The sequence below is a fragment of the Teleopsis dalmanni genome, chromosome 2 (assembly GCF_002237135.1).
Source record: "Teleopsis dalmanni isolate 2A chromosome 2, ASM223713v2, whole genome shotgun sequence".
In the NCBI taxonomy this organism is placed as follows: domain Eukaryota; kingdom Metazoa; phylum Arthropoda; class Insecta; order Diptera; family Diopsidae; genus Teleopsis; species Teleopsis dalmanni.
Window position 1 is genome coordinate 82,245,678 of NC_051847.1, and position 25,846 is coordinate 82,271,523.

Consider the following 25,846-nt stretch of genomic DNA (forward strand, 5'->3'; position numbering starts at 1 on the left):
TTAAATTAAAAATAAATCATATTTAAAATATATGCGGGTATTGCCCTCATTTCTGTTGATCTGTATACGTTGGAAGTTATGAAGTTATGAAGAGTTTGTTCTGGTTTCATAGGGCTATGAACAAGAATATTCAACCTTGTGAAGGCATACAAACAAAATAAAGCAGAATTGTTCATTATTTTGACCTTATTGAATTATTCATTAACTTTTTATGATCTCTTTTATTATTCTATGTATAAAAAATAGTTGAACTAATTCAAATGAAAAATTAAGTTCATATTTGTTTTAAATTAAATATTTACAATTGTCACTTTATTACCAGATTAAGCAGATTTATATTTTTTATAAATATATACAAAAAAAAGTATAAAAAACTCTTTTAGCGAGTCGAGTCCAATGTTCCAATAAAAAAATTTAAATAATAATGGTAATAAAATATTTGAAACCGAGTTACCTATTTGTATCTATATCGAGCATATATTGTTAGTAGATAAAGATACTGGTACATAAAAAAGTTTATCACAATCGCAGTACAACGATCTAACATTTTATTTTGTAGCTTCAATTATTTTAGCTGCGTCCAACGCAGCATTGAGGCATTGAGTTCATAGTTGGATTGAATGTATTTTTGAAGGAAATACACCAAATCTGATCACAATCGAAATATAATAGCAAAACAATAAATACAATCAAACTATCAATAAAAATACATAATTTCTATTCACCAGCAAAAATTATTAATCCACTATTATTAAGTATAAAATAACAATTGTCATAGTAGCTATTGTTCTTAAATAATAACGAAATGAATAGAGAGAGAATGTTTATTGCTTTATGCATTTATAAAATTAATAAAAAATTTTAAATAAAATTTATTTCCGTTTTTTTTGATTTCATGAGTGCGTTCTTCTGGTATCAATAATAATGTTAAACAGTAAGTACCTTCACTGTGACATTCTCCACAGAAATTCTATTCTTCTACTTAAGTCAATGAAGACTTAAAAATCAATATTTAATAATATAATAAATAAAAATCTGTTTCCGATTAAATGCACTTAACCAAGGTAAGAAATTATAGAATCAAATCGAAAAATATATATACACTTAACATTGAAAATAATTTAATCAAGGTTTTCCAAAAAAAATTTTTTTTCCATATATATCATCCAATTTTAGTAGCAAAATTGTTAATAAACTGCAATAGCAAAATTACTATTAAAGTTTAATAGCAAAATAGCAATATTTTTTTAATTTTTTGATTTTTTTTTCGGTACTTGAACCAATTCATTTTGCTTTTTCATTGCTATTATTGTTATTATAATATGTGAGTGTGTTTATAAGTACATATTAAATAAACCTAAAAACAAGTGAATTTGTTAATAAACTTTCATACCAAATTAACAAAACTTCAATAAAAACATACAGTCAAATACGGCTTTGGGTCAGTTGGCTAATGAACGCTGACTCTGAGCTTCAAATTAGGCAGGGCACAAGTTTGATTGCTGTAATTGCAGTCTCAAAAAATTATTTACGAATAATTAAATACTAGACATAATTCGAAGATCACTGATGATGGGTATTTGAAACATACTTGAAACAGCTGTATAGTCCCAAATTTTGAATTAAATAAAATAATATAAAAATAATTTTTGTTGTTGTAAAACACTACTTTTCGAAATCTAAGAGTAAATTAATACTTTTCAATTTAATTTTCTTATAAATTCTTTAATAATAAATATATTGTTCTATAACAATTTTAACTTAACTTTAGCATATAGAATGTTTGTACATATATATGGTAAGTATTATGTAAAATATTCTCTCCCTAAAATTGAAAAAGGATGCCAACATAAATTTTAGAAAATGATAAAAACTAATAAAGAATGATAATAACTCATTTAAAAAGTTAATGTTTATTTTTAGTGTTAGGTGTAACGATGTGATTAAAAAATAAACTGAAATTGTTTATCTATTTTTTTCTAAATCTATTTCACTGTCTTCATTATACTGCCCGTACGTAGTTAGTGATGAGAATGTTTGCGCAAAACAGAGGAAAAGTTCCCATTAGACTCATAATTGGAGTAATATGCTTAAGTTTTTTCCAATCCTCGAAACAATAGTTATAGGAGGTTTTTAGAATAGCCTTTAAAGAGAAAAGTGATTTGGTTCTTATCTTCTTAATGTGTCGATACAGTGCATTCGAAGATATCTCTTGAGCGTACGGAATCATCAGAAGTCAAGAATAACTTCAGATATTGAAATCTAATTGAACGTGGATGTCAGTGACAGTATTAACAACCTAAAAACAAGATTTTTAGAATAAGAAATTTTAAATTAAACACCACCTAATTTTTTGATCACAACTTGAAAACCGAAATTTTGTATAGATTTATTGTAATAAATTATTGGCAATACATTATTCAAAATATTGTGTATTGACAATACTGGTCATCTCTTGCAATTAACAATAAATCAAACTTATTATTGACACATTGGGCTATCATTTTGAAAAATTACGGGTTCATGGATGTTCAGGTCAATTTTCGGTCACATCTCTCTACAGATGAGTCAAATGTTAACTGACAACACTCCTATGATACTTTTGTCAGTTTTTAGCAGTTCATAATCAATGGCACCATTTTGAAGTTTGCTGATTTGAATATTCGGCTGTTGACCTGGCTTGATATCGGTTGCATTGACCGATCGGCAGGTTCCATTCTTTCTCTAATAGTTAGCAATTACTTCGCGTATTAATACCACAAATTTGGCAAAAATCCCCTATACAAAGCCTAGATCCATCCAATTGAGTTTTTGTAATGTAACAGTTCTTTTTTCTTACTAAGGAGCAATCTGACGGACTGTCAAGAAAGCACATCCCTAAATCTCTTTTTCTTCTGTTAGGCAAAACTGAATAATCCTCAGAATGAATGTGATTACCCCTTTTTCGTCTAAGTTTTGAACAATTCATAGAATTTCATATGCATTCCGATATCAATTTTTGATAGCTCTTCGCCGTCTTCTACGAAGAGTTTCCCAAGAATTGTTGCCAGGCTTATTGGTAAGTTAAAGTTAAGCATTTGCATGGTACATCCGCACGAATGACATGCTAAGAGACTTTAGAATAGATCCGGCAAAAAATAGATAAGAAAAATAAAAAATAATAGATAAGAAAACCGACAATCTGCCGTACTTAACACTATCTAATCTCAGAGTAATCACTAACTGCACGGGGCGGTACGCAGATCTTAGATCAATAATTGAATAATAACGAAGATTATAAGGAATACTCAAATTATACCCCCAGCCATCATAGAGTAAAAGTGCCCAGATGCACTACCTCGGAAAAGGCTACAACATAAGACATAAGACTTGATTATTCTTTCTCCTCGTCGTAGCATAAGCCGCGAAGATCGTCGATTAGAACTTAAATTTTACCTATTCGTGCTACCTATTAGGCGTCATTTATTCTAAATTTATATTTATACAATGAAATCATTAGGAAAAAAACTATAAGAGTGTTCTTCATATACTCTCTAATAGATTGTGATTATCGTTTTCATTCTTACAAAACTACAAAATGTTTGTTTACTAACAAATTTAAAAACAAAAATAATTTAAAATTGCATGTCAATGAAATTTGCATTAGACAATGAAATAAAAATAAAAATTTAAATTCTCCTAGTGGCACGTTTTTTTCGTCATGCACTAAAAATTCCACATCATCGCTCATTGCAGACACATAAATTGTTCAGATACTCACAATACTCGTAAAATAAAATATATAAATAATTAAAGAAATTTAAGAGGCAGATACAATGTCATTACATTTTGTTCCAAAAAGTTAATTGCATGTAAACAAACAAATTTAGAATTCCCTCGCAAATCGCGCTAAAACGCAATAATCGCAACATATAATTATATGAAAAACTGTTTTTGGTGGAGAGCAAAACTAAAAAGATTTATTTCTTTACTTATATATAATGTGATATATATGTATATATAACAATATATATATATAAAGCGATATTTATGTATATAAATGATAATAATAGTTTACAAATTGTTTATAAAATTATTTATGTATTAGAAATGATGGGTGGAGAAGACCAGTTGAAAGCGAGCTACCTGAGGCACTATATACCTGGAACAACATCTACAGAGAATCATCAAATAGAATCAGATTTAGAAGAATTATTGTAGCCCTATGTGCCATTAGTAGTAGAAGTATAAATTATATGGTTAAAAGGACTGCGACCAGTGCCTCACTAAGGATTCTTTATCTATGTAATCTTAAAGAGGGCAATGTGACAGGACACGCAGGGTTTCTAGATGAAGTCTGGAATTCTCCGTGCCTTAAGGTCTTTGATAAGATAAATAGAATATTAGTTTTCTCCAGGGAATTCGAAGTGGTCATCAGTGATCAACTTGGAGGAACAATGAGAACAATAAGATTATCTTAAAACAGGCTCTCAATTATGGTATACTGATGGGTCCAAAATGGAAGATGGCAGTACAGAAGCAGAAATTATGGAACTCAAGTTCCGCAGTTCAAAAAATAGGTTCTACAAATAGCTCCACAATTAATTTATTATATGAACGGGAAAAACAACATCTACTTTAACACTGGAGAGCCCAAACAGGCATGCGACAGTCAAGAAAACTCATTGAATCTGAACACATCAAAGTTGATGCTATCCTTGACCTTAGCAGAAAAGACATTGAAATCTACACTGAACTTCTTACAGGACACTGTAGACTTAATCACCACATGAAGATTATAGGTGCGGTAGAAACTGACTCCTGTCGACTCTGTCATGTTTCATGCAACTGCCCAACGTCGAAAAGACGTAGACTCAACTACCTTGGATCTTAGTCCCAAATCAAATAGGTAAAATTAAGTCCACAACAATTACAAGATTTATAAATAGTCTAGATTTGTAGTAATCATTTACAAATTTAAAGTAAATCAATGTTAATGCTTTTTGCAAATCTAAAAACTGCTTGTATTTCAATTATGAGACGTGTTACAAAATCCCAAATAATGTTGCCCCAACTATTTTAAATATATACGGAAAGAATCGGGAAATAAACATAGATCTCCTACTTTTATATTTCAAAGTCTCCTTTAGTCTCTTGGAAGTATATGGCGCTAATAGATTTTGGTCCGTCGGCTTTCCTATGCTGATTCGGCAATTTTTCTATGACAAATCTGTTACAAATCGAGTTAGCGGTGTAGTCAAGATTGTGCCAAACGTCGTTTTTTTTAAACATTTTTTTCGGTAGGTAAAAAGTTTTGAAAGACACTATATTTGACCACTAAAATCAACTATGAAAATAATTTGTAGAAAGATACACAGCACTCGTACCGTAAAGGTCCATTGTACTGTAAGGATCAATGTAATCATTTTTTGTCTAAGTGCCTTCTTGTAGTTCACTCAATTTATTATAATAAGATTAAATAACAGTTTTATATAAACATTATTGTATATATAAATATTTGTATTTAGGCTAGGTTAGTTTACACAAAAGTCCACTTATGCTCAAATTATGGGCCGTTGTGATACCACAGATGAACGTCGTTCGTATGTACACCAAAAAAGCCCCAATAGAGGGATCTGGATACGAGCTGGCAGTTATTGAAATGAGATTATTAGATTATTATTTATTGAGAAGAAATTAGAAAATTTATTAATTTAATATAAGGACGAAAGCCTCTGTATGCAAATTGGATGAGTTATAATAGGAAAAAATTCTGCAAACCCATTGAGATGTCCCGTAAATACATCAGTTTTGTTGTAGGTTTGTTGATGGATCATAGCCATTTAGAGAACCATGCTAGAAGTTTACATCTCTTGTTTATTTATTCCTGTCATAGTTGTATGGGAGGCGATGCAAATGCCTCGCACTGCTTTGTGACTGTCTAACGAATGCACGGCGGTGTTAGACTTGGAAAGTGGCTTACTTATTTGAGGACCTTCCAGAACCTCGCTATAACATGTATTTCAAAAGGTTCAAGGTAGTTTTAAAGTCTCCATGTTCTTAAACAGTAACACAATTGTTCAATAGATCTAAACAGACCCTTAGCATGGATGCTGTGACCTAAACTAACCTAACCTTTTTTTAAAAGTTCTTTAATAAACATTTCAATGTTAAAAATATATTTTATATATTGTTAATAGCCGAAGTGGTAGCAAGTCGATATCAAGTTATTATAGCAATAATAGGATTATTGGAATTTTATTATTTCAGAGTTCCATTTTAGGTGCTTTTCACTTATCTTTTTGACCTTTTCATATTTTCTTCTCCCATTTTTTTAGGCAATATATTTAATAATAAAATACTTTTGCAATCAATCAATCTAGTCATTTCGAAGGATCAATAGCCGATAGCTTAAAGAGTAAAGCAGTTAAAATGTTTTAAACAAGATCATAATTATTTTTTACAGCTTTAAATATTTCAGATTGTTTAAATTTCAATTAAAGATTGATTTGTTTATTTTTTATTAAGAAGGCTAATTAACCAAAACCTGAGAGATCATTAAAACGATGGCACAATTGTTGCGCCTAAGGTGCAAGAAGTAATTACTTAACATGTACGAGAGTACCTCAGTAAAAGTTACTGCATCATCAAATCTTCATACTTAATTGAGTTTTTTGTATCTGCAAGGTTTTTCTAAACATTTTAGATTGTTGTATATTAAGTGTGGAATATGCAAGAAAAAATTTTTTTATTGACATTAAGTATTAATAGATTAAGTATTGTTTATACATAAGAGTATACAAATCTATAGCGGAAATTACAAAATATGTGTATTATGTACATTTAGCAATTGCATAATCGTTATTATTTCTAAATTCAAAAAATTGTTAAAATTCGATTTAATTACAACAATTTTTCAATTTAATAATTACAGATTGTTTCGAGCGCATAGCATTGGAAGCGATGCTGCCATTTGAAAAGACTTTCCGTACCGAAGACACCAATTCATTGAAAATGTGCAAAGATAAATGCTTACAAGCGGGCGAAAAATGTCAGGCAATATCATTTGGGTGAGTTACATACTAAGTAACTAACTCCGTTTTTGGGGTCAGTTAACTATTAGTTTTATTTTGTATATAATGTTAAAACTTTACTAATTTTGTTTCTTTTTCATGCTTAGTGTGCATCGACGCGGAAATGGCACCTGTCAATTATCGACGCAAAAGTATAGCCTAACCGGTGGACGTCCAAGTGGTATAATTTACGATCCAGACTTCGATTTGTATGCACGAAAGACAAATTGTTTCGATTTGAGTGATAACTCAATCACAATGCCGGATGTCCCAGTTAGAGACTTAGGAGGTTACAGTGGCTTGCCATCAACACCAACAATCAGCGTACCAAGTAGACCTGTCGAAAGCACACCAATACTTATTGTTAACCCATCACCCACCACTTCAACTACGTTGAGTGATACACCACAGCCACCAACTAGTGTTTATGGCAGCACACAAGTAATAAATTTGTCAGAGGGGCCAATATCTACATTAGGACCAACTACCACAAATGGTGATCGCCTATATTTCACACAAGATGTTTATCCATTATACAAATATCCAATGTTGTATGAACCAAATTATCCTGCACCAAATGAAGATGTATACATACCAGGAGGTTATGCTTCGAATGTACCCGAAGTAGCAGATCATTATCGTCCGGGTTATGCTGCAGATGATAGTGTAAGACCTACACCAAATGGTCCACCAAGACCAATTTTTGGATTAGGTTATGGAACTGGTTATAGTTATGGTAAACCCGAACCATACAGCCCACCTACGGCAAGACCGGATGATTATGATAGAAATCGACCAGATTATACAGCTAGACCAAGCTCATACCCTAGTGACAGACCCATAGGACCAAATAGTCGTCCCACGAGACCTGATTTTGATCATACAACACCATCAACATACTACACACGTCCAGAATATGGACCAAATCGTCTGCCAGCACAAGATCAAAGACCACCATCTCCAGCACCGGGTAGTTTTGTAGATTATACAAACCGTCCAGATCCACCTCAAAATGGTTATAACAATGCCGGCGCCAGTGCAAGACCGCCACCTCAACGTGACCCTAGACCGGGATACAATAATGGTCAAAGCGATAGTAATCAATACGATTACGTGCGGCGAAATGATTCTGCGCCACATAGTGATGGTTCTTATGACGACAAAACTATTTCTACGTATTTCAATCCAGAAGATTATTTATCAGGAAATAAAAGTAAGAAAATATTTATTTAATGTGCCAATAAAAATAATGTTTATTGAAATTTTATAGAACGTCCTGGTTCATATAACGATAAGCACCAAGCTGGCTATCCAATGGATCAAATGAAAGGTAAGGTGTCCTATTTTAACTAACTTTAACTACCCTAAGAGTAAGGAAGTGTGCTAGACTATGAAAGTAAATTAATGCTTTTGCTGTAATACTGCTTACTGCTTATTAATTTTGACTAAAATAACAAATAGAGTTAATTCCCTTAGCTCTAAATAAGGATTTTAAATATTTTAAGCATAAATATGAAAACTAAGTTCATTATTATTAAATGAATTTTTAATTTTAAATTAATTTTAAAAATTTAAACTAAAATATTTGCATAGTTCAGACAGACTAGTTAATTAAGACCAAATAGATATCATATAACATATGGTCTCCTTCGTTTTATTTTTGACTTTGGATCTTTTATTCTATATTCTTACTATCACTTAAGCACAGCGCCATAATAGGTCATTTAAATAAACTATGTTCCAGCATTTTGAATAGATATCTCTCCAGGTATTTTTTGCTGCAGTTACTTGTATCTTTAAGACGGAGCAATGTATACCGAACATATATACAGTACCGTTGAATGACTGAATAGTCAATACTGTAAGTTGTCAGGTTATAGTAAATTAAAAAAATATATGGAAAAAAATAAATATCTGTATAAAGAATTACTACTATATAGTATACAGAAGTACGCGGTTCCCTTGCAAATTATTGAAGTAATAATTTACGCAAACTAATTAGTGATGTTTATCTGTAGCATATTGTGTAGTAATTATATTATTAGTAGTAATACTAGTATTTCGAGTGATTATATTGGGTCGCCTTTCATACAAGAAATCCATTTTATATTTCAAAATCACTAATGCACTGATCCACTTGGTAATGAGAAAGTAATAAAAAACTTTTATTACAATGGTGATATATTTTATTATCTTGATAAAAACTACATATTAGTATGAATTAATATTAATAATATGCAATAGTTTTATATATGGTACTTACCTCTCTAATGTATTAACTATTGATCATTGTGATAGACAATGTTTTTTCTTATAAGTCTAAGTTTTTTTAAAGAAATTATACCAGTTCATATATTACCTCCAATAGTACCTTATCTAATTCCATTCAACTTCCAAGTCATATCAGTAATATTAATATAACCCTAATCCACCACAACAATATAGAGTTTTTTAAACATTAAGAACTTTTTTAGAAGTTTTATGTTTATAGTTTACCTCTAATAGCACATTGTCTAAGTCTATTTAGCGTTCAAACCATAGCTATTCTATTAGTATTTCCCTAATCTATCACAAGAATACAAAAGAGGTTTATGTCATTTGACACATTATTAATGATAGGTCTTAGATAGAACTCAAATCAAAAATTTGGATGGTTGATTATTTTCATCTATTTCAATTCTTAAATAAGAATTATCTGACGTGTTTTCTAACCGTGCCTAAACCCCAAAAAGAATCTATTAGACTTATCAAGAAAATATATCTGTTTAAACTGTTATCACTGCATGCAGCTAGAAGTAGGCGAATGAGAGCTTACATAGAGGGAGCTATAGACCTGGCTGATTTAGTCAAACACATCGGAACTTTATTATCGCAGGTTTTAATAAAGGCTGAAATATGGCACATTACTCAGAAAAGTGAGCGTTTCAAATATGTATTTTATGTGCAAATAATGCTACGACATGTAGGGTCAATGTTCATATTTATATACATTTATGCTGATATCTGTATGATTGCGTTAATCGGCAAATAATTACTGCATTATTTAAACATTATATTACAATATAATAATGTTAGAAATTACTTTAAAGTTATTAATCAATTCTTCTCAAATATTACATTTAAATATTTATAATTATGAGTCAAGCAATTTAAGTAGGGATAAGGTTGCCATTGAACTGAATTATTCAGATAAAGGCACTTAAAATATATGTTCAACAAAGCTGAAATAATGTATTTTACTTGTTAAAACTGTTTCAGGGGCCAGATATTTTTTTCTTTCCTACCTTCCAGATTTTCTTTTTTTTCAGACCTCTTTTTCCAACAACTTACTTTTTTCTTATAGCGACAGATAAAGTGTGCTTCCGATAACTAATTACTGTCTCTGATATATCATTTAGATGATCTCACACTCTTTATTGTCCTCTTATTTTTTAATAATAATAATTACTTTCAATTTTAAAAAATATTTCATTGATGTGCTCTATAGTAATTTTAATCATATAAGAATCTACAATATACAACTTTAAAGACGAAGATTGTTAAAATTATTATGATAATCCTATGTATTCTCTTACGTCTGCTCGCCTTTGCTGTATAAATTCCGGAGACCTTGAAATCATTTCGTTTCTTTAATGAAACCCAATGTGCTTTCCAAGTGGAGGTGCTATAATATGATATTTTTTCTAGAAAGTAAGTTATAAGATGTGAAGCACTTTCTGCGCTGAAAATTATTGAGGAAAGTATTTAATTTGCTGATTTTTTAACCGACAGTGACTTAATAGACAATCTTATATAAAACCTATACAGGGCATCTCAATGAGATAACTATATTTTTTTCTTTTTATGAAAAAATAACTGACCTGTGGTTATCTATATATTATTGATTTTTCCATTCTTGTATTTTTTTATTAAGAAAGATTTACACAATTGGTGATATGTTGCTAAGTATTCTAAGGTTTGTATAATGTTGTGAATATGTTTCTTTTAATTAGTTCCGAAAGTACTACGACCGGGAACCTACAGTAAATCTATATTGAACTCAAATATTGTTCCAAAATGCATAGTAGCCAAATTTCGACTTATAAGTTATTTGAATTGAATTCAAGTACTTTAGAGCAGATTAACTGTTTGATAGCATTAATATAATAGTGACTTGTATGTCACTATTATAGTGACATATAATACACATTTAAGACATCATTAGTATATTTTACATTTTACAATATGGATAATTTAATAACCGTTAAACATGTTAAAATTGCAAAAACTTTTTACAAAAATAGTGATTCCATAGTAGGTACACTTCGTATCGATTCTAGATTATTTATAAATCGTAATTGCTGTGGGCTTAAATTTACCTATTCGATTTGCAACCAAGATCCCGTTTCCAAGGTAGTCAAGTCTACGTCTTGCCACCGCTGAGAAGTTGCATAGAACATGTTCTAATGTTTCCTTCTCCTTACTACAGAGTTGATAGGAAACACTTCCTACCGCAACTATATTCTTCATATGGTAATTGAGTCTACAGTGTTCTGTTAGAAATTCAGTTTAGAGTTTCTACTAAGGTTAAGAATTGCCGCAACTTTGATGTGCTCAGGATCAATGAATCTTCTTGACTCCCACATATCTGTTTGCGCTCTCCAGTGTTCAAATAGATTTCCTTTCTTTCGTTCACTTATTGATTTATTGAAAGTGTAATAGATCTATTCCTATTTTTAAACAGATGTGACATAATCAGTCAATTCTTAACGCTACAACCACATCTTCACTAACTTCTAGTTTGACACATTTTTTTTGAAGATATGAATATGAAAAATATGGGGTTTCAACAGGACTGTTCCACAGGCTACACAGCATGTTTTATTGTAGTTTTTGTGCTCAATAAATTTTGCGAACGTTATGGTAAACTGAATTAACCATCAAGATCATGCGGTATGTTACTATTGGACTTCTTTGTAGGATTACGTGAAGCATCTTGTTCATATTGACAATCCCCAACTTCTTGACGCTTTAAAAACAAACATCCCTCGAGTTGTGGGCGAGGTACTGCTAACTATGTGACGACAAGCTATCGAAAATTTTTAGGTAACTTCCAATAGGATTCACTACAGTAACATGTCTGGCGTAGAACATCTGAATTATGTTGTATATTGCAACTAATGCCAACGTCCAAGCAATATATTGCAGTAAAAATTGATCAATATCGCAATAACTAGTGTGTTTTATATATGTACTTTTACTTTCAAAACCATAAAATGAATAACCCTGTATTTTTTTTTTAAATAGATTTTCCACTTTTATGTTATGCAAACTGGAACTTCCTTCGTAGACACAACTACTGCGTGAAAAATATTGCAGTGGAAGTCTATAATGTGTGAATATATCCAGTTTCCTAGAGTGAACTTCGCTTTCTATATACTCCGTTACCGTTAAGATGTTAAGATGTATGTCAACTCTAATTAAATAGCGGTTGTAGGAAATTTGCATGGCTTAACTCAATATTCGCATACGTAGGATATTAAAGATAAAAAAGTCATTTCTCTAAATATATCTGATAAAAGCGTTAGATTACGTATGTTTTCTCTCATTATTGCATAAAAAATAATTTGTTGGAAAAATCAAGTTTTCTATGCATTTTTTAGTGGTTTCATTCGACAGTCAATTTAATTTACATATAAAATAATTGGTGCAATTGCAAAGCGGCACACATCGATCTGGGTGCATTTAATGTTTTTATGGTTAGTTTTAATTGTTATTAAGTCATTAAGTTTTTTATTTTATTTAAATATTTGCCTAGCGTTGGACAATTACCGCAGCATTGAAAAATGTCAGTGCACTAACCTACATTTAAATCCAACCAATGTTGACTTAGTGCTTAGTAAATACACTTATTTAATTGTTTATTTATATAATTTATTTAAAAATGAAAAGCACATGTTTTAAATTATAATTTGAGGTTTGATACCTGCAATTTCGTGGATAATGGAACAATGAAATCTTGCAATCAGAGCGAAAATTTTACGGGCTCACAGAGACTTTTTTGATTGATATTGTCAAAAATAATAAAAATCAGTAATTAGTTTGTGGGATTGTTAATTATTGGTTTTCATGCATTTTGCAATTAATACACAAAGAGATAATTTGATTATTATATACTACATAACTATTTAAGGCAATTATTTTTTTAAACAAGACTCAAACATAATCAGCTATATGTTAGTTCTGTTACGAGGTGTTTGGTATAACTAAAAGAGTACCTATATATATTGTACAATATTTGAACTGAAAAGACAGTATTTATTAATATATGGGTATATACTGAAATGTGTACTTATTTCATCTATTGTTGTATTTATTTATTATTAATTATTGCATTATTTAGGGATTAAGTCTAAAACAGTCTAAAAGCTTTGCACATAAAAATAAATCTGTTGCACTAAATCATCTAAAACATACAAATCCCATTCTTTTACCATGCTTTATATAAAATTTCCGGTAAATATTACCTCAGTAATATTTGCTTTGTGAAAGTGAAATTTGAACATTGTCTCATAGGCACACTCCTGACTTTGCTCATAATGTGAACAGGGTCATCATTGTGACAAATAATTTTTTTTCTTTTCTAAATCAGTTACATTTTCACGAATTTTTACATTCAATTCGTCGCATCTAACGATTGGAATCTTAGTATCCTTTGTTCTGTCTCCAAAAAAGTAGACCCGTCGATTTCCACGGGACTAGTTTTAAACCTGTCTTTTAAATTCTAAGGTTGAAAAGGTTGAAATCGCACATCAACTCAATGAATGGGCTTCTTCAGTGCGATTTACAACACAGTTGATCCAGTATTGACCTGTTATTTACACTGTGACAAATCCTGGAAAAAACCCAAGACCATCAACACTCAACATTTCATTGATTGTTAAGTAGGTTTTGGTAACCCCATAGGGGGTTACATTTGCGCCATAATATCTCAGCTCTGTATACCTGTAAAGTTAATCTCTCTGCAGAATGATTTTGCGCAGTATGCGTAACTCCATCAAGACTAGTGTCTCTGCGAACCTTTCGATACCGTATGTTTCTTCAGATAAGGTGGTCCCTAATAATATAATATCTTCAATTTTGTCATGAAAGTGATCATGTACTCATCGTAATGGCACAATATTCTGGCACAATGGCGACATCGACATCAATGGGCATATCAAGCGTGATAACCCTATTGCCTTTGTTGCTATCGAAACGGAATCTGCGGAAATAGGCTTAGCGATGAATAAGAGCAAAACGAGATACATATCGTCTACTAGTAGAATTATGCGTCCGTGTCTATTGTTAAAAACTACTATTATAGTCAGGTTCAAATTGCTTGTAGAAGTTATTCTACTTTCCTAAGCTAGCTGATTTGACAATGAATTTTAGCAGCGTCAGCTATTTTGAGAAAATTCTACCTCAACCGTAAATGCTAATAAAGCTTAAGTCTCAAGATTATTAGGTTTTAAGCGGTTACCTCACGTCACTTAACGCGTCCAAAATTGCACAAAAAACTATTCAAAACAACATACTTGTTGTTTGCGGTTATCATGTAAAAATGTTCAAATTTAATGTCTTGAAAACTTGGATATGAATTATTTATTATTAATTAATTATATTATTGAATTTAAACATATAGTTTTTTTTTTATTTATTCAATTGCGCCTAGTTATAAATAAAAAACAAATTAGCAATGTTTTTATATCGGGGACTTAAAATTGTCGATATTAATTCTTATCTACAATATTATAGTATAAGAATTAATATTAATTAAGATTATTTTAAGCCGTCGTACAAGATCTTCCGTTTGAAGGAGTGATGAAGTTTCTGTGTTACAGTGAACTTCAAGTATTTTTTTATGTGCTTCGGTCTGAAGCGTGATTATAGCCCAGTTGAAGAAGTTATTCAAAAAAACTGGCTTTACTGAAATCTATTGTTAAATAGCCATGCCAGAGAAATCGCAATCGCGCTGTCTTGTAAAAAATCCACAGATTGAGAGCTAGATACTACCTAAGCAAGATCGCATATATCTTTATTAGCGCAATTCACTCAGTACACTTAATAATATTACCAAATTAATTTAGTTAAGATTATAATAATAATGTTCAATGGATAAAACCAATCCGTTGAGAGATAATATTTAAAATAGTGTCGAAGTTTTAATTATATAGAAGTATTTACAATTAAATGATTTATAACTAAATAATGTCCAATGGATTAAATCCATCCATTGAGAGATGAAATGTTGAAATACTCTCGAAGTTTTAATTATAATGTCCAATGGATAAAACCAATCCGTTGAGAGATAATATTTAAAATAGTGTCGAAGTTTTAATTATATAGTAGTATTTACAATTAAATGATTTATAACTAAATAATGTCCAATGGATAAAATCCATCCATTGAGAGATGAAATGTTGAAATACTCTCCAAGTTTTAATTATAGTGTCCAATGGATAAAACCAATCCATTGAGAGAATGTCAAAGTTTTAATTATATAGTAGTATTTACAATTAAATGATTTATAACTAAATAATATCCAATGGATAAAATCCATCCATTGAGAGATGAAATGTTGAAATACTCTCGAAGTTTTAATTATAATGTCCAATGAAAAACCAATCCATTGAGAGATAATATATTAAATTAGTGTCCAAGTTTTAATTAGATAGTAGTATTTACAATTAAATGATTTATAGTTAAATAATATCCAATCGATGAAACCCATCCATTGAGAGATGAAATATTGGAAGAGTATCGAAGTTTCAAATATAGTATTTATAATTAAATGACAATCCGCGAAATTATTGATTACCCTAGTATGCATATTCTCTAAAAATCACTATAAAAAATAATGTATAAATAATATTTATTTTCATCCACTTTTTATTTAATTTTTATTAAAATTTTTTATTTTTAAATGCTGTACGTTTTTTTTACGTTAATGAAACTTAATAACAACCTAAGACAGTATAATTAAGATTATCTTTATATGCTGTTAATACGAAATGAAATTTGATCAGATTTAAAAATTTACAAATTAAATTTGAAGAAAAACAATAAAAAAAACCACAAGCAACGGAGCAAAATATTTTTTAATTAATCATTGTCGCAATATTTTATAAGATTAAAAATACGCTAATATAAATTCAAATTATTTTAAATAATAATTTAGAATAATAAATGTAATTCGTTTGCGGCAGTGGTGCTATAAACGCGATTCTGACTTCATACCTCAAACATTAGAACATTCCATGCACAGTTCCAATAGTCGTTCTGAGTACTGAGTTCTGAGTTCTGATTTCGACTCCGCGCTCCGTCAATTGGTGCTCCTTTGCTATGTTTTGTGCTGCTGTGAACTTTTGCACAAGATCTCAAGTGTGACGACAAACGTGCACCTCTTTTTATACCGAACATGTACTGGAATATAATGACATAATCTTTCATGAAACCTACATTAGATACAAATAAATTTATATACTAATATATATCACAAACCAATTTATATAAATATAAACACAATTGTACTCATAAAAAGTTAGGTATCGTAAAATTTTTATGTCATATATGGAATATGTATATTTTATTATTATTCCAGGTATTTCATTTAAATCATTAATGTTTGATATTAAAACTAAATATATTAAAAATTACTAACAAAACTGAATTAATTATACAGAAAGTAGTCAAAAAAAGTTGATTAATCATATTTATTTTTGTTTATGATCTATGTTAATTTTTAACTTAAAGATAATCGTATATATGAAATATTTTATTTTGGAAGAAAATAATACAATTGAGAAAGAATATATAAACATTTAGTTATATAGTTGATAAATCGTCTTATCGTTGGTTCAATTTAATTTTATTATTCATATTTTAACTATAATAAATATTATTATACAATACAAGATACGGCCTATATTGTCCTTTACCTGACTTTTTGATACTTTAACATGATTCCAAAGCATTTTTTAAGAATTACATATCCTTACTTATAGGTTCACTATCCTCACTAAGACCAAGTATATCTAGTATATCAGATATACGGTCAAACACGAAATTTGAAAGTTGAGACTGTAGTGAGCTTAACTAAAGGCTCAAAGAAAAGGTTCAAAATACATGTCAACGCTGAAGCCTAATGTTAAATTAGAAGAAAATCAATAAGTAATTCCCGAACAGCGAAAGTCTGAAATTTATTTAAACTTAAAAAAGATATATACCAAATCCAATCGCCTTCAACTAATCATGAGAAAATGTTGAAAAGGCTTATCAACACTGAAACATCAGATGTGTACATAGCAAATATGAGATCTCGTTGCAGATGAAAGACGTGTCTGCGACTTTATCAATTATCAGCAGTGGTCATTAGAATAATACCTGCATAGAAATTTTTATCAATATTTCGATGAATAGTTTTAAAAATTTTTCAGTACAGTGCAATTTTAAAAAAATATAGGAAAGACCAATAACTTTCAGATACCTAGGTGCAAGTTCGTCTTCTCAAATGAGAAAAAATATACCAACCGTCTTCTAAGAAGGAAAGAAGGACCTTTGCTACTATTAGAGGAAGCAATCGAAAATTGTGACTTATAATATCTATTGTACTTTCCTTGAAGAGCTTCAATTAAGATAATGGCAGATCCAATAAAATCTTCTGGTTCTAAATCTCAGTTTTTATTCGATTTAATGTAAGTCGAATGAAGGTTGATTGGTTGAATACAGTAGCTTGTCAGCAAATGTGTTTTCATTATTCATAATCACCGATTTTTGCCGTTTTTCTACCACATTCCTTGGAAGAAACGTTTTGATATAAAAACAATGTAAGAACAGAATCTCGTTGAATTAAGATGATAAACAGTTCTACAAATGGTCAAAAAAGTACTTAGTTAAACTAATCTTTATCTTTTCCAGACCAAAACTAGGCATTAAGAAAATAATTAATTGTTTCTTTTTCCCTGTAAGTTTCCACAACTTCTACTGTAATTATTAAAAGGAAGTTAAGTGTCTACTATTTATTATTGGAAAACTGAAGAAACTAGAAGGACGGGCGAACATGAACCGGTATCCCAGGGATTACATGAAGAGTAGTATTAAGACGGACCAAACTGTCTACTTTTTTATTCCCTTTAATGTTTGTATGTGCGAAAAGCCAGATAAGAGTGATATCAACTAGCCGGCTTAGCTCACCAAATTTCGCTCTGTATTATATAACTCACTTTGATTTTATTTTAATTACCTCGTGGCTGTCAATTAAAATGGTAACAATATGACTGCTCCTGATATGATTTGCAATTAGCCGACATGACTCCCTAATCACTATAACTACAATAATGATTACCTGGCAATCGCAGGACACGACTACAGCAGATGAGTGGAAGTTTTATTCTGGAACTCACAGAATCCCCAGATTTCGATGACCTGTAGTCATTATTTTCTAAAACCAGCAAAGTAAAATAGATCATTTTTCGTTCATACATATATAAACTAGTTTAATCTAATCAATATTCTTGCATTTCACATATCAAGTACAATTATATAGCGTCTCAATCAAATAGATTACAATTTTGATGCAGTAAAGAAAAGACATTTTATATATTTTTATCAAAAAAATCACACCTGTTATTAAAAATGTTTCTAATTTATAGTGGGCATGTAGATATTTTAAAGATTTGAGCAAAAAAGTGCTTGCTAACTGCATTAAAAGCATGGAAACAATATTTAAAAAATTGCAAAAGAAAGCCATTATATGTTTTCGATATTTAAAAAAAAATTTCATCAAATTGTTTATTGAGACTACATAACTAAGTATTCGGTTTATTTCTGTAAGAAATGATAAAAAATATACTACTTGAATGCAATAATCTAATCTATAGAAAATACTCAACTAATTATTACGTGCAGCTAAATAATACTACTTGGGTTAACTATAGTTGAAGGCAGCTCGTTTATTTGATGGTTTTATTAATGCAGTCCAAAATTCAATCCGTTTTAAATGGCCAAAATATATTGGTGATTATTTAATTTAAGTAGCCGATCTTAATAGCTTATCTATATTAGATAGTCGTACTTTTTTGGAAGTCATGTTCATGCACTTGCACTTCTTGGCAGGATGTGTTATACACGCTCCACTGCAAAAGATTGTGCAACTTCAAGTCAAATGAAAATGTTAATTTGATTCTTAATGTTAAACTAACAAAAAGAGACTGTAAAATAAGTTAGTCTTCCTTTTTTAGTTGCGGTCTTCTTCAAGTGCATTGTATGCAAATTAGTTTGCAATGATGTATCTTTGAAGTCGGTCATTCAATGTGGTTGGCATGCTTCATTATTTTGTTCTTCGCTGAATTGCCCTTTCGATTGTTGCTTTAACATTGATTAACAAACGGAAATGTTGTGTTATTGTAACAAGAAAACAATCTACTAACTAATATCAGAAACAAATAGTTATGTACCGCTGTAGATTACAAAAACATAAATCATACACCGCAGTATGATAAGTCATTTTTTTACTTCAGTTATTAACATTTCAATTAGTAGATATTAAAAATGTGCAAAGCATATATGATTTATAAGGTTTGTTTGTTTTATATTAATTGCTAAGGTTACTTAAAATACTCCTTTCTATTTTTAAATAAAATAATTATTAATTAATATTGTATTAAACGACGACGGATCTATGTAGGGCCGAGAGAGGCCTGAGCTCACTTGTACGAGTATGGGTATGTACATATATAAAACTTTTTTTTGCTTTTACTACCACATCTTAAGCAATATTTTCTGTTCTGAGAGGCAAAAACTTATTTGAGGGCCATCCAGATAAATAAAAGGTTAACATAACTAGTTATAATAATGTTAGGAATGATATTATCAATCTTGAAGAAATGATTAATATATATATTATTTTTTTAAAATATTTTTTTTTTAATATATTTTTTTTTTAAATTGTCGTATATAATTGACTTCTTGTATATTAATTGGTTTATGCAATGTGTTCTTTCTTTATTAAATTAAAGTAACGGTCCCACTATTTATGTTATATTGTGACAGTTTTTAAAGAACTTTATAGTCATCAGTTGTTAGTTGAAATATTTTTTTTTCGTTTGTTCTAGATAGAAAGTAATGACTATCACAGAAACAAATCAAAGGTATATAGGTTAATATCTGTCTTTAAGCGCACTGGATCTCCTGCAACGCGTGTCAATCAGCTCTCGAAGAAAGAACACCAGAACACCTGCTGTGTCTATGTTCAGGCTTGACCAGAATTAGGCTTAAATTTCTGAAGGCCCCCTTCTTTAACACACTCGGTGATATTTCAAGCATTAGCTAGATTCTTACCTTTATAAATGCCTCTGGCTAGTTTCTAGCTTGATCTTCTCTTTACTACCCATTGTTACGAGGATTTATGGATTCAAAACAGCTTTCTTAGCTAATCGAGGAGGATTCGCTCCTTCCTCCACCACAACTAACTAATTAACTAAGTATCGACCATAGTGTAAGACTTTAACTTATTAAAAATAATAGGTGGTTTGAATGTAGAACATTACCACTACTTCGAGTCCCGAGTCCCGGACAGTGTGAGAAATTTTATTCCAGTAATAGAGGTTGAGACAGTTGAGATAAGAAGATTTAATATCCAGAAGTCTAGGTTCATCTAATCCAAAAAGTATGAGTGACGTATAGAGGGAGATAAATGGACAGTGTAGGGGAAATCAAACTTTACTAAGAAGACTCTCCTGATTCTATATAATTATAGAAAATATGTCACTCCAGATAAATTATTAATGTGTTAATAATGTAAGAATAAAGCATAATCAACGCAATTTCTTTGTTTCAGTGCGATCTTAATATACCGTGTCTGTCTTTGTGGTCACCCAAAATTGAAATAATTTTTTATTTGGATTCACTGCTCAATACGATAAAAAGTATCAAATATAGTTAGGCTATATATAAATTATAGCTTTTTAAAAATTAAATTTTATTTTTTTCTGTTAAAGGTTTCTATGTTCAATCACTTATAATTTTTATCAATATTTTTTATATTAAAACTGTTTCAATTAATTATTTCTGATCATCAATTTTACAATATTTTTGAAAAACTCAATATTAATTTATTTTTTAGAACAATTTTTTGCATTTTCTTTCAAAAACAAGAAGTATTTAATGGGAAAGTAATTTATGTACATATATTCAACTGCCTATAGTCTACAGTTCACAATATTTTATTAATTTTAAAAGAATTATATAAATATGTATATAGTCGATAATTTTGATATATTATTTATATTTCAGTTAATTTTGTTTATATTATACTCACACAAGACCATATATATAAACATATCAGCAAATTTTATTAAGATACCCACATTGTTTTTAAAATTTAAAATAAAATAACAAACTATTAATAAGAAAAAAATATAATAATAAATAATGTTTCTAACAACTCTAATAATAATTCTATAATAAAATGTAGAAATATATTCCTTGAGTATTTGCAGAAGGATTCAAAATCATTTCCAAGTTTGTTGCTTAAGTCTTTTGTGTTTTGTTTGATTAGTGTATTTGTTTTCCGCTTTTTATAAAAACATTATTAATACTATTTAAATTAATTCAAATCAGAAGAAGGCTTTATAATTAATTTCAGAAATGCTTTAAAAAATTACTAACTAGTTAAAAATATAAGATAAACATATAAGACATTTCTTAAGGCAGGAAGTCAAAGAAGTTAATGAGCCACAATATGAAGACTTCAAATCACAAAAACTGTAAACTTTTTCATACGAAAAAGTTTTGACAATTTTTAAGTAACAAAAAGAGGTTATATCATCACGTGCACAAAAGAATTTTTATAACAAAATTTTATTATAAAATTAATTACAAAATTGTATATAAAAATTTCGATTAACAATACACAATGGAAAACGACACGAAAATTTTGTTTATTTATTAATTGAATTACAAATAAAAAGTAATAAAATTAAGGAAAATTAAATTGACATTGAATTTAATGTTTTCTTAGCTGTGCGTTGAACCCTACCACATATACTTCAGAATATTATTTACCCATTCATGTCCAATTAAGTAATTAAATTTGGAATTTTTATGTAATGTTACCAAGCAATTGAATTAATTTTTTTTATTATTTAAAGGAAACATAATTTTCTAAATACATTTTATTTTTAAGTTAATTTGAAAGGAAATGAAATCATCGAATCTGCATACAATACGAAAGTAACGAAAGGAAACATTAATTTTTTTTTTATAATTTATTAAAAAATTGTATGAAATTACTTCTTGTTACTCATTTAGAAAGATTAGTAATGTACTATTAGAATTGAAGTGTCCAAAAAGTATTTATATTTTTTCAGCAATAAATATATATAACAATTCTTTAGCAACAAAGGAGTTTACTGAAATACTCAATACTTTTTATTTGGCTCCTATTTGAACTGCAAGCAAAAAAAAATGGTTAATTTATTAAAATTATTCTCAGTTAACTTTAAAATTAATTTTAGTGTGAACTTATAAATAAATGATTAAATAAATGAATAAATAAATAAAATATAAAAACCAGCAATAAAAAATACCTCTACAAAATAATAGTACTAGATTCTAATAATTAAAATAACTATAATTAATTAATTTACTTATTCTATAGCTGGTTAATGATTTAGTTTTAATTTAACATAGCAACTGATATTGTTAATGGGCTTTCATAACAAATAATCGAAGCTCCAAATTAAAACATACAAGTCAAGTACAGCTTTAAGTCAATTACCTAACCAGAACTGACTTTGAGCTTCAAATTTAGCAGGATACAAGTTCAACGCTTGGTACTAGTAGTCTCAGAAAATTATTAACGAATAATTAAATATAAGATATAATTTTTAAACGTTACCGATTATGGGTATTTGGCAATACTTGAAACAGTATTGACGGTATGGTCAGCCAGAAATTCAATTAGTTAAAAAATAATAAAATTTTATTGTTGCAATTCAATACTGTTTTAAAAAACCTCCTATTAAAACCATAGATTCTATAATAGAAATAGTTTCTTTCGTCATAACTGACTATAAAAATCAAATTTAATATATTATAATATTAATATTTATTTTATTCATTTACATCATTAATAGATCGTTAATATTAATACTCGCATGACTCCTTTAAAGCTCCATATATAGCATTTCTCAAAAATATCATCACGATAGGCATACATATATATCTTATCTCTAACATAATTTACTCTAGACTAAATAATAAATAGTTGGAAGTAAATACTATTTACAGCTACAGTAAATCTAAGAGGAACCCTGATTTCATTAAAGATAATAGTGATATACAAACATTTCGTCTTTGAAAAATGGATATAACAAACTATAATATATATTTATCATAGTTACAGTTCTTTAATTTTATCTTTATCTTCTTGATTCTCTCCAAAATTTAGATCTCATTTCAATATATTAATTTATGTGTAGATTAGATTTATATGCATATACTATAAATATATAGAACTTAATCTATTAAACGAAAACGATTGTAATATGACTTCATCACATTTAGTGAAGAATATATTACATTATAAATACAAGTAATCAATAAGATCTCTTTTAATTTTATCGGAAATAAATCGTAATTTAAACAAATATATAATTTGCATATAAATAATATATAAATTTCAAAAAAAAAAAATAAAAAATTAAATTAGTGAAATAAAAACGTGAGACCTAACAAGTAAGACCTAACCTAAAAAAGTAACATAAAAAAAATTAAATAAAACAATTAAAATAAAAATTTAACTAAAATAATCATACATTATGATGCAAAAAAAAGTTAAATAAATATAAAATCAATAAGTAATAAATATAAACCAAATAAATTAAAACTTAAAAAATTAATTTATCACTAAATACAAAAAAATAAAATGAATCCAAATGAAATAAGATAAAGTATAATAAATGATTTATGATTTATAATACAATATGAATGAAATGTATTTCATTTAAAAAAATTTTTATCATTATTTTAAATAAAATTTAAATTTTAAATTTTAATTAAAAATATAAAAGAATCAAATATAAAATAAATACAGTAAAATGATATAAAAATAAATAGAATAAATACTATAAACTCAATAATAATTAAATAAAATAAAAAAATTAAATAAAATTAATTGAATTAAAAATAAAAACAAGCTCATGTGGGTTTCATAAAATCTGAAAATAATAAAAATTCTTCTGATCTAATTTTATTTTTAAAATAAACTACAATATTTCTTCTCTGATAATTTTGATATCCTTTGACTCAGCACCTGGGGCATTAATCTCAGTGTTCGAATAGGTTTAATTTTTACCTATATAATATTTGAGTATTTCAAGTAATCTCTGCATATATTTTTGACAAGAAAACATAATAGAGGAATAAAATTTTTTATATACGGCTCATTACAAAGGGGATGGGTTTTGACCTCATCGCCGCTAATTTGGCTAAAATTTTTATTATGAGTTCCTTACTAAAATAAAAAGGCAATTAAGGGGAAGAAACTCTATTAATCTTCTATTTCGGATTTGAATTTTGACTCTATTTTACTTAAAAACTAACATTTTCAGGATGGTCTTATTTTTATTCGATATATCCGTTAATGGATAGAATGGTAGAATAGTTTTAGAATGGTATTATATTTAAATATTATATTTAAAAATTAATTAATCACACATTTCACATCACACGTAAGGGCCCATGATGAGTTCAAATCAAAAAAAAAAATTTTTTAAGATATATTTTTTGGAATTTCATGCAACCTAAATATTGTCTGCATGCGTTTGATATTAAGAGGTACAAGCCTCCTCAATTCTTCAATTCATTAACAGTTTAAATGTATGATATTGCTTTATCGTCTTTTCTGTAATCATGTAATTTTACTTTACAATCGTGTTTATAATAATCTTATGCAAAAAATCTTACTACGAATCAATAATTCAAAAATTCAATAATTATTATTTCACAACAATTTCATTACTATTAGCTCTATTCCTTCAATTTCTCTTATTTTGCAGTCCTAAAGGGTAATCTTAGTAAAGTCAAGTCTAAAAATCTCGATGCTTTCAATGCTTTCCATTTCCCAAACAAACAAAAGCATCTACTTATATATTATTATAGTATATTATATACTTATACATTATAGAGTCTATATCAATAAATATGTAACAAATATTTCATACAAATTGGCATAGAAGAATAAAAGAAGGTTTATATTGTCACTTCCAGTTGAAGTTGCCAAGTTCAAATAATAAAAGGCCACAATTCTCAGTCAAAGAACTAAGATTTGTAATATTTATATCTTAAAATGATATAGGAATATATATTAAATTTCTCACAGGATACCCTAGAGCTTTTTGAAAATACTAGGCGGATTGATAAATACCCGGCCTAAGAAATAAAAATAAAATCGCATTTTTTTTGGAAAATTATATCTTATGCTTCAATATAGTCCCCTTTTAGCTCGACACACCAAGTCCAACAATTTTTTAATATTTGGATACCTTTTAAATAATACGATTTATTAAGTCCTTCAAAATATACAGTTTCCCATTCCACTTCATCATTTGATGCAAATCTCTTTCTCTGGAGCCATCATTTCAAGTTCGGAAACGGGTAATAGGGAGCCATAATAATAGGTAACAGGTTTTCTTTCCTCGTACCATCGATCCAATAATATGCAATAATAGTCTGATGTTATTGTTCTTCCTTTTTTCAAATAGCCTATAAAA

The 25,846-nt window shown here is 28.7% G+C and overlaps 1 protein-coding gene across 1 annotated transcript in view; it reads left to right on the plus strand.

Annotated features, from left to right (window-relative positions):
- LOC119674928 (extensin-like) overlaps nucleotides 1–8,405 on the plus strand; it is an 18,109-nt gene extending 9,704 nt beyond the window's left edge. Inside the window, exons 2-4 of the mRNA XM_038086087.1 lie at nucleotides 6,914–7,049; nucleotides 7,160–8,265; nucleotides 8,323–8,405. Of these exons, the coding sequence (XP_037942015.1) occupies nucleotides 6,914–7,049; nucleotides 7,160–8,265; nucleotides 8,323–8,405 (1,325 nt within the window). The remainder of the gene's footprint in view (nucleotides 1–6,913; nucleotides 7,050–7,159; nucleotides 8,266–8,322) is intronic.
- Nucleotides 8,406–25,846: the final 17,441 nt, after the last annotated feature.